The sequence below is a fragment of the Etheostoma cragini genome, chromosome 8, assembly GCF_013103735.1.
Source record: "Etheostoma cragini isolate CJK2018 chromosome 8, CSU_Ecrag_1.0, whole genome shotgun sequence".
Lineage (NCBI taxonomy): Eukaryota > Metazoa > Chordata > Actinopteri > Perciformes > Percidae > Etheostoma > Etheostoma cragini.
In genome coordinates, this window is record NC_048414.1 from 2,547,481 (window position 1) to 2,556,645 (window position 9,165).

General features: G+C 41.8%; 2 protein-coding genes across 2 annotated transcripts in view; one reads left to right on the forward strand and one right to left on the reverse strand.

Moving 5' to 3' along the window:
- LOC117949716 (GRAM domain-containing protein 4-like) overlaps positions 1-7,572 on the reverse strand; it is a 14,387-nt gene extending 6,815 nt beyond the window's left edge. The window contains exons 1-12 of the mRNA XM_034880235.1: positions 7,314-7,572; positions 5,272-5,515; positions 4,475-4,580; positions 3,386-3,506; positions 2,817-2,896; positions 2,397-2,529; positions 2,237-2,262; positions 1,877-1,968; positions 1,337-1,428; positions 538-586; positions 172-243; positions 26-69 (exon numbers count right to left, since the gene is read on the reverse strand). Coding sequence (XP_034736126.1) covers positions 26-69; positions 172-243; positions 538-586; positions 1,337-1,428; positions 1,877-1,968; positions 2,237-2,262; positions 2,397-2,529; positions 2,817-2,896; positions 3,386-3,506; positions 4,475-4,580; positions 5,272-5,457 — 1,001 coding nt within the window. The 5' untranslated portion in view covers positions 5,458-5,515; positions 7,314-7,572. The remainder of the gene's footprint in view (positions 1-25; positions 70-171; positions 244-537; positions 587-1,336; positions 1,429-1,876; positions 1,969-2,236; positions 2,263-2,396; positions 2,530-2,816; positions 2,897-3,385; positions 3,507-4,474; positions 4,581-5,271; positions 5,516-7,313) is intronic.
- Positions 7,573-7,832: 260 nt separating this feature from the next.
- The window catches only part of LOC117949036 (cytosolic 5'-nucleotidase 1B), a 6,459-nt gene continuing 5,126 nt past the window's right edge, over positions 7,833-9,165 (forward strand). The window contains exon 1 of the mRNA XM_034879025.1: positions 7,833-7,868. Within this exon, the coding sequence (XP_034734916.1) occupies positions 7,833-7,868 (36 nt within the window). The remainder of the gene's footprint in view (positions 7,869-9,165) is intronic.

Genomic DNA, 9,165 nt, shown 5'->3' on the forward strand with positions numbered 1-9,165 from the left:
AAAAGGTGTGGGCCGACAAACTCACTTCTTTATTTTCTCCAGGATGTTGGCCATCTTCCCAAACAGATTCTGTGAAAGACAGAAAGAAAACCAAAATAACACATGATGTAAAATCTGTCGGCAGGTGTCCCACGGTGACGTAGCGCCTCCGACTTCTCCGTCACGTCTCACCTGAGCTTTCTGAGCGACGTCCAGAACCAGCTGGAACTTCTCTGAGACAGTCAGGTCTTCTTTGGGAGGCTCCTGGAAGACAGAGGAGACAGTCAAACAGACACCTGTCAGTCACCTTAATTATTCCACACTTGTAAAAACTAATACTTAAAATGTACTGGTGATTTTTTCATGTCTACATTTTGTCCTTTGGGCGTAAGTTTTACATTTCTTCAATGTGATTTGAATTCATGTTTGTGAAACAAAAACATCAGACAGCGTGAACTTGCATGACACAGAAATACTTAAGTAAAGTATCTAAAAGTATTCTTAGTAGTGGTAGTAGTAGTAGTAGTAGTAGTAGTAGTAGTAGGCGAGATCTCTCACCACCGGCTCTGAGACTTCAGGTACGATGCTCCACTGGATCCTCCAGCCTCTGAGAGCAGTGCATGATGGGAAAACACAGGTAGATATGAGATCCTTTCACACTCATTGCATATATGTGTGTCAAATATGTGTTCCAGTTCCCCTTAAGGAGCTTTAAAGATTGAACTAGGCTTACAGGTACATACTGTATACTGGGGTCAAAGTCTCCTAACGCAACCCAGAATCAAAGGCTCATTGGTATGACGTCGGTTTGCAGTAGTTAAGCGTATCATGTAACCAAAGCTAATAATAAATAAATACAACTTCTGGCTGATCTGGATCAACGGAAGTACATTTCCAGGATAATTTCCACCAAAAGAATTATCTTCCCGAGAGAAGTGCAGAGCCAGACTAACAGGGACGTTGTAGATCTCCCTCTGGTGGATAAACCATGCAACGACAATGCTTGGTTGACAGTCCGTTTTTACTTTTTAAATATTCATTTATCAGAATAATTTATTTCTCATCATAAATTATTCTGATGAATACATTTTTAAAATCAGCCTTTATTAATGCAGATACCAAGATTTTGGGAAATGCCTAGTAATGGCCGATAATATTGACCCGCTGATAATATCGGTCGGGCTCTAGTTTAAAGAAAATCAAACAACCCGAGCTTTGATTTTACTCCTAATGTATCCCTCTGAGATGTAAACAGCACTTATTCTATCATCATAGCAGACTCGGTACTGACCCTGGTTTACAGTTCTAGCCTTGTGATTGGCTGACATGAGAGAAAGGGGGCGGAGCTTGCACTGACCTGGCGATGAGGCAATTTAGGGACAGTCGGAGGATGGCAAGGAACAGGAACATGGGGACGGCCCAGCCATGCCACGCTGCGTACATGTAGACCTGTTCCACACACACACACACACACACACACACACACACACACACACACACACACACACACACACAAATTTAGCAGTGTGTCTTCATGGGTCTATAAATGATGTAAAAAAAAGAAAATGCAATAAGTACTCATAAAAAAGTAAAACATATTAAGACAAAAAATATTGCAAAAACTCCACTTCCCCTCTTCATTCTCTTAATAATTTATGAAGCAGATACATTATATCGAAATATTTCTAAATAATTCAACAGATGGCATCGTGCGGCATGGACATGAATTGCACTAAATACAATGAGTATATACGGTATTTTGCATTTTCTGCTTCTTATTTCATAAAACAAAATACCATTCTTTGTCTGATGTGCAAAACAATCCTGCAGTTCCCTCTAGAAAAAAAGATTAAGTGTGTGTGTGTGTGTGTGTGTGTTTGTGTGTGTGTGTACTCACGATGAATGCGATGGCTGACGTGTAGACAGAGTTCCAGCTGGACAGGGCAGTAAGGTTCCTCTTGAAGTTGGTCAGAGGTCTGAATCCTCGTTCTGGAAACACAACAACAGACCAACTGACCAATCACAGACTGAGAAACAGAACACCGGACCAACTGACCAATCACAGACTGAGAAACAGACCACCGGACCAACTGACCAATCACAGACTGAGAAATGATCATGACAGAGAAACCTCAGCTCTGTGTCTGCTGTATGGTTTTAAATAACTTGTAAAAAATAAAGCATCTAAGTGAGTTGAAGTATAGAATGTGGCCAAAAGTATGTGGACGTGATTCCCACTTTAGAAAGAAATACTCACTGAGACGCCTCATGTTTTCAGTCAACCTGTGGATCAGGAAACAAGTATTCATTTTAGATTTAAGACACAGCTTTTACTACTATAATGAAAAAACATACAGTGTGTCCCAGCTCCAGCTGATTTACTAAATATGTCTAATTGTTGTTATTTTACTCCTCACCTCTTGGCACTCAGCGGCTCCTCCGCCTCCACCGTGTGCTCCTCCGGTTGGAAGCTGAAGTCCTCGATATAAACGCCAAAACGATCGTAAAGCCATTTCAGGACGCTGTTGGACAAAGTGTCTTTCTGTTTGTCTGAGGACGGGAAAAGAAAAGAGGCTGATGAAGGTCACAGACATGTTTGTTAAAGGTGGTCTATTAACCAATAACTGAAGAGAAGGATTTGGGGTTGGGGGTGGGGGGTTAGTGCATGGAGGCAGGGATGGAGGGAGAGCACCTTTAACATTTTACCACTTTTATACAAGTTGATCCACTTTTAGCTTATGCACCACAAGTCCTTTCTGTGTGTTGGAAACCTCAGAGTCTGTTAAAGGTGACATATGTGTGTGTGCATCTGATAAAGTGTTTAAAGAAACGCTCACCTGTACTGCTGACTGCAGGTGGAGGAGGAGACGGAGACGGAGACGGGGCTTTGGGTGTCTGAGAAGGGGAGTCTTCAGGTCTGTGACGTGACAGAAACGGCATCAAACCACCGCAAAACAAGCAAACCAGCTCCTTTTTAAGAAAGTTTTTCTTTTTAATCCTCCTTGTCCAGGAGTTAAATTTGCCTTGTTTTTTTTTTTTAAAGTTTCTACATCAGAAATTTGGGATTCTTTCACCGAAATTGTCCAAATACGACATGGACGGTTCCATATGATGCCTGTGGCAAGTTAAACAAAGTGTCAGTTCACTACTGTATTGAATTCAGGGTGTTTTATTTCGCCCCAAAAAACTATGACAAAAGAATTTTATAATTTTAACCATGAATTTGAAAAAGAAAATAGTGTTAAACTACTAGTATAAATTGGTGTTAGTGATGTTCAGGTATACTGATGTTAGTGATTCAAAAATGAGGAAAATGTTGAAAACAAATCACTAAAAAAAGGGATAAAAATGAACTGTTCATTGACAGTTTTGACCTGGGAGGACAACACAAGCGTTAATCATCCACCTGGGCTTCAGGACGTCGTGGATCTTCTGCTCCAGCTCGGTGCACCTGCTGCGCTCCCTCTCCAGCTCCTGTCTCAGAGAGTCCACGTTGGACTCCTCTTTGAGTTTCCTCAGCTCCTCCTCTGAAACATGTGATGAAGAGAACCTCTGAGCTGTGTTTTCACATTTGTATTATCGTCATCATTGAGAGCTCTACTTTAAATGCATCCTTCGGGTGACTTCTCGGTCGGATTTCAAAGATACAAACTTTAATTTATCAGATGGAAAGTAGAAAAGACTGCACATAAAACTGAATAAAATGTTATCAAAATACATGTTATCAACCAAAAATCCTTGTTTAATTCCCGGAAATATTGTTAAAATATATATATATATATTTATATGTTGAAGGATGCAACATCCTTGTTCGTGTGTGTGTGTGTGTGTGTGTGTGTTAAATCAGCAGGGTTATTATTAGGTGTGTGTGTGTGTGTGTGTGTGTGTGTTAAATCAGCAGGGTTATTATTAGGTGTGTGTGTGTGTGTGTGTGTGTGTTACATAAAGCTGACAAGCAGATATTGACGGATTACCCAGCATGCTGTTGTGCTGTGGGACGTATGACCGCAAACCCCAGTCAGAGGCCACGATGTCCCCAACAGCCAATCAAAACACAACTCCTCGTGCCACAGATTTAAAGGGACACTTCACGTTTTGTGTTTGAAAGTCTTGTTTTGTCCACAATTCAAATATATTTTACTGTCGCAGAGGAGTGAAGAAACTAGAAAATATTCACATTTTCGAAGCTGCAGTCTGAGAATCTTTTAAGCGATTGTCAAAATAGTTTGCGGTTGATTTAATAATCCATTAATATTCTCGGTGGTTGTTTTATTTTGTTAGAATAGAATCTCACGAAGGAAAATAGACGTCAGAAATATGAAGATAGCATTCACAGATCTCCCTCCACAGCTCTAACACTAACAGTGTGAACCAGTTACTTTGATAGAAAAACAAATGAATTGTATTTAATGTCTTCCTAGGTTGAATACGTTTATTTGAAACTTGAAATCCAGAGAAACCCCACGCAGGGTGCAGCGGCCGTCACAATACTCACGCAGGAAGTGTTTCTCTAACAAGGCGATTTCTAGGTGACCTTTGACCTCATTAAGATCCGTCCTCGAGTCGTCTTGGAGAGCTGCAGAAAATGATCCTGGACCAGCCTGAAACAAACGAGGCGACAGGAGAATGATGAAGAAAAGATGTTTTTGGCTCCTAACGATCACAAAAAAACAGAGTAATCGAGAGAAAATCAATTATTTTGCATGTTACGTTTTGCATGTAAACTCTTATTTTGTCTCGTGTTCTTAATGAAAAGACATAAAAGTTCAAAGAGGAAAAGTAGTTATTTTAGGGATATTTTACAGTTCAAGCTGTTTTCACCTGCTGTTTGTTTTTTAAAGTTCCCATATTATACAAGAATCACAATTTCTAGGATGTGCTATTTTGTGTCTCTGGGGCTTCTACACGCATACAAACTTGGGGAAAAAAACTACCCATGGTGTTTTGAGTGAGATCTGGTTTCTGAGTGTCCTCTGTCTTCAGTCTCAGGGTGAGCTGTTCAACATCTGCACGGCTTTCTACGTCATTAGAGACGAGGTGGCTAACCGTAGCGTGCTAGCGCTAGCATGCTAGCTCGTTTTCAATTCAAAACACTGCTACAACACACACTATTTCACCGTAAATTTTGAAATTATGAACCTGAAAATGAGCATTATATGGGCGCTTTAACATCTTACCAAAAGTCAATGAAATACTCGTGTTTAATAGTCGTGATTTTAATATTGACCCAAATAATTGTGATCCTTCTTCCATCCTTAACCGAGCAGCCCCAGTGTGGTCTTGTCTTTGTACCTGAGCGTCACTGTGCAGCTCTACCTCCGCCTCCCTCAGCTCCTCCGCCTCCCTGACGGAGACCGGCGCTTTGGTCACGGCCTCCTCGGTGCATTCTGTGTCCGACGTGTAGGGCGAATCGACCAGGTCCAGGAACTCGTCCCGCCTCTGGCCCCGGAAGCGGATCCTGTCCAGATGCTTCCGCATGGTGGGCGCCGTGGAGCCGGTCTCTACCTGAACATGGCTGCCGGCGGCGCTGCAGAGACTGGAAGACGAGAGGAACCGTTTGAAAGGAGCCACGAAACATTCAACAATAACCTGATTGCAGTAAACCGATAGGTGACATCATAACTTTCTATTATGAGAGTCAGATGTTGGCTCTAAGGATTGCAATGTCATGTCATTTTTGCCAAATATTCACGGTTCCCAGAAGATGGGTCTGATCCTGAGAATTGTCCTGCAGCGCCACCATGAGGTTGACCTTTGCAATGTTTTTGAGAGACGTCTCAACCATTGGATGGTGTGCTATGAAACATGGTTCACATTTTAATGGTCCCCAGAGGAGGAGTCGTAATGACTTTGTTCTCCTGACTTTTCCTCTAGCGCCATCATCAGGTCAATGGCCCAAAACGACACCAACGTGATTACAAAAGTCACAAAGCTTCATCGTCTGGGGAACATAGATGTCTGAACACACAATCCCTCGGACGGTTGTTAAGATGTTTCAATCTGGACTAAAGTAATGGACGGACTAAGGACTCTATTCCTAACATTTGTTACTAACAGACATTTCTTTGTGTTTGTTTAATCCACACAAAAACAGTAAAAACTTGTCATCTTCTGGGGGTTGAGTCCGACCATTTCTTGACTGAGACATCCAATGGTTGCCTGGCAATTGCTCAAAATATCTGGAACATAACCACTTAGAAAATAGCAAATTACAAACCAGATATATTGTGTTAAGTGGTAAGCTACAGAGATACATTTTGTTATCTTCAGACAGAGGCAGGCTAGCTGATCCCCCCTGATTTCCAGTCTTTATGCTAAGCTAAGCAGACAGGCTGCTGCCTGTAGCCTGTTGAAGGCTGTTTGTTCAGTCCGAGGATCCCTGAGCTGTAAAACCAGACTAACTGCTTCTGATAATTCATCTGAATCTTCACCTGGATCACGCTGCAGCACTGTCTTTACAGGAGAGACACTGACTCACTAACGACAAACCTGTCAGGGTGGAAGTCAATTAAAAGTATTTCAAAAGTTTGAATTACATGACAAATGGTTAAGTGCATTTAATGAATGCTGAATTAATGAGCGTGACCTAATAACTTAAAAATACACCATAAGTCCTGTTTTAACTGAGGCACTCCCTAAACAGCTGGCAATGCAATGCTAATAGTGCATATTTTGCAATAAGGATGGATTCGTACCAGAGACTATGAGGGTACATTTAGGGTAGTGTCTGCAAAAAACTCAAGAGAAGCTGCACAGAACAAGCGAAACTATCCCTTCAGACAGTGAAAAAATGGAAAACAACATGGTGTGTTCTGACATGTAGAAACCAGGATAAGACTAGTTCAGTTATAACGTGCAAAGGCCAGGTTCCAGTCAAATATGGTGCAAGGAGTAGTGCTCCAAATGGGATCTGTGGTGACTGACAGATGCACTGATCAATCGATTGATCGATTGATCGATTGATTGATGCTGATTGAACAACTGAGTATATACACTGACAGAAGTGGTGAGTGTCTTTAAAGTGACTGACAGCGAGACTTATTGACTGGCTGACTGACGGCCCACTGACCTGTTACCTTGAAGTGATAAAAATAGACAGACCGTTAACTGACTGGTTAACTGACACCGACTCGGATAACGTAAATAATCTGCTTTTGCTTCAGTTCACACCGCCTGCACCGGTGTGTCGGTGCAAGGGTCAACAGGAACCCGGAACCGGTCCTCGCTGGACCCACCTGTAGACTACCACGGACAGTTAAAGTAGCCTTCAATCCCGGGGGACTGAGATGAATACGGTGGGAAGAAAGAGGGGGAACCGAGGAAGGTTTTCTCACCGTGAACCGAAACTGAAGCAAACTTTCCCTCCGTCTCTCTTTACCAAGGGTCCAGACCGGGTCAAACCCGTTCCAACCCGGACCAAGCGCCTGTCAGACCCGCTTCAGACCACCCTCCTTCTTCTGTCTCCAGTAGTTAGTCCAGACGAGGAGGTTTTTGTAGCGTAAAACCCGGACCGCGTTCCTGTACCAGACACAATAATCACAGCTGTGGGCGGGGTCGCCACCAGCAGTGGGTAGACAAACAAGGAAGTGACGCCATCACGTTGCGCTCTCGACGCGAACGTCGGGGCGTTACAGCGAAAGGAGGGCGGATACATCCATGGGCGGAACCATAGACAGCAAAGGGCGGAACCCTGGGCAGAAAGATCTGTTTCTGTAGGACCTTTGAAGTTAGTTTGACGGACAGTTTCATAAATGATTTAAAGAAAGGTAATTACTTTGTTGTGGTGTATGGGTAGATATATATTTACCCGTTAAGACTCTTTTTAAGCTACAGGATTCAGCTGAGAGGCGGACATGGTCTCCACGGTCCAGAACACCCACGTGAAGCAGGTAATTCTCCTCACTTCGGTAAAGTTAGAAAGACATTCACAGATTCAGACTTCCGGGATCAATTACTCTACAGCGAAATGTTGTTAAATCACAAACTACTGTCGTTTCCAACCGCCCTTCAATCTGGAGAAATAACACTGCTATGTAGGTGGAGACGGTGGTGCGTTTAGGGACCGTCTACAAATGAAAACACCGAAAAGATACACGACAAAAATATTTATTCATTTAATAATTAAATAAGGTAGTGCCTCCGAGCTTACATCAATTATTGCTTGTCTAATGGTAGGTGTACTACAGCACCTACTTAAATAAAAAAAAGCATATTTACAATTTGGGTGAATTTTGTTTTGTTAAAACCATTTAATAGGTGTCACGTAAACAACGATTCAGGTCTTTAAAAGAACTGCACACATAGAAGGCCCCCTGCTGGTTGTACTACAGCACTTCATTTTCAAACATAACCATAATCATAATTTTGGGGAATTTCTTTTGCCAAAAACACTTAATAGGTTTCATATAAACAACAATTCGGGTCTCTTAAAGAGACACACACACATAGATGGCCCCCTGCTGGTTGTACTACAGCAGTTCATTTTCCAAAAGTAACCAGGCAGGTTATGTTATCTCGGACTTTCTTATCTACAAAGACAGACAGGTAAGATCCGAAACGTCCAGAACCAGACCCATGCAGATCTGGTTCTTCACCATGCTGCCCACTATTTAGGAAAAGTTTGGACTCTTGCAAAGTCTTACAAACCGTTTGAGTTGGAGAAAATTAAAAGGGACTTACGTAATTGTAAAGTTTTAGTTATATGTACATTATATCAATATATGTATGTAATGAATGCCAAATTATAGAGTGGGACCTGTTAGTTTGAAATACACCATTTGTTAACCATAACGTACCTTCACCAGTTTACAACGCAATGCTAAAATTTAATATTTTGTTATAAGGATTCAGGCCTGGGGTTATTATTATTAGGTTTAAATAGTTTGTCAGGGCTGCTTCGGTAGAGAAGCAGACTGCACAGAACACACTAAACATTTTTTTGCGACAACATGGTGTGTTTTGACCCTAGACTTTATATTAATATTAACAGTGTACAAATAATGTTGTTAAAATGTCTGTATGAGGTCATAGGTCAGGTTTCACTTCGGATTTTGCAGTTTTAAATAATATATTAATAATACAAAGTAGTGATCCTTGTTTGACTCCTGGGACTTCATATTGGTACTAGGTTGTGTGTGTGTGTGTGTGTGTGTGTGTGTGTGTGTGTGTGTGTGTGTGTGTGTGTGT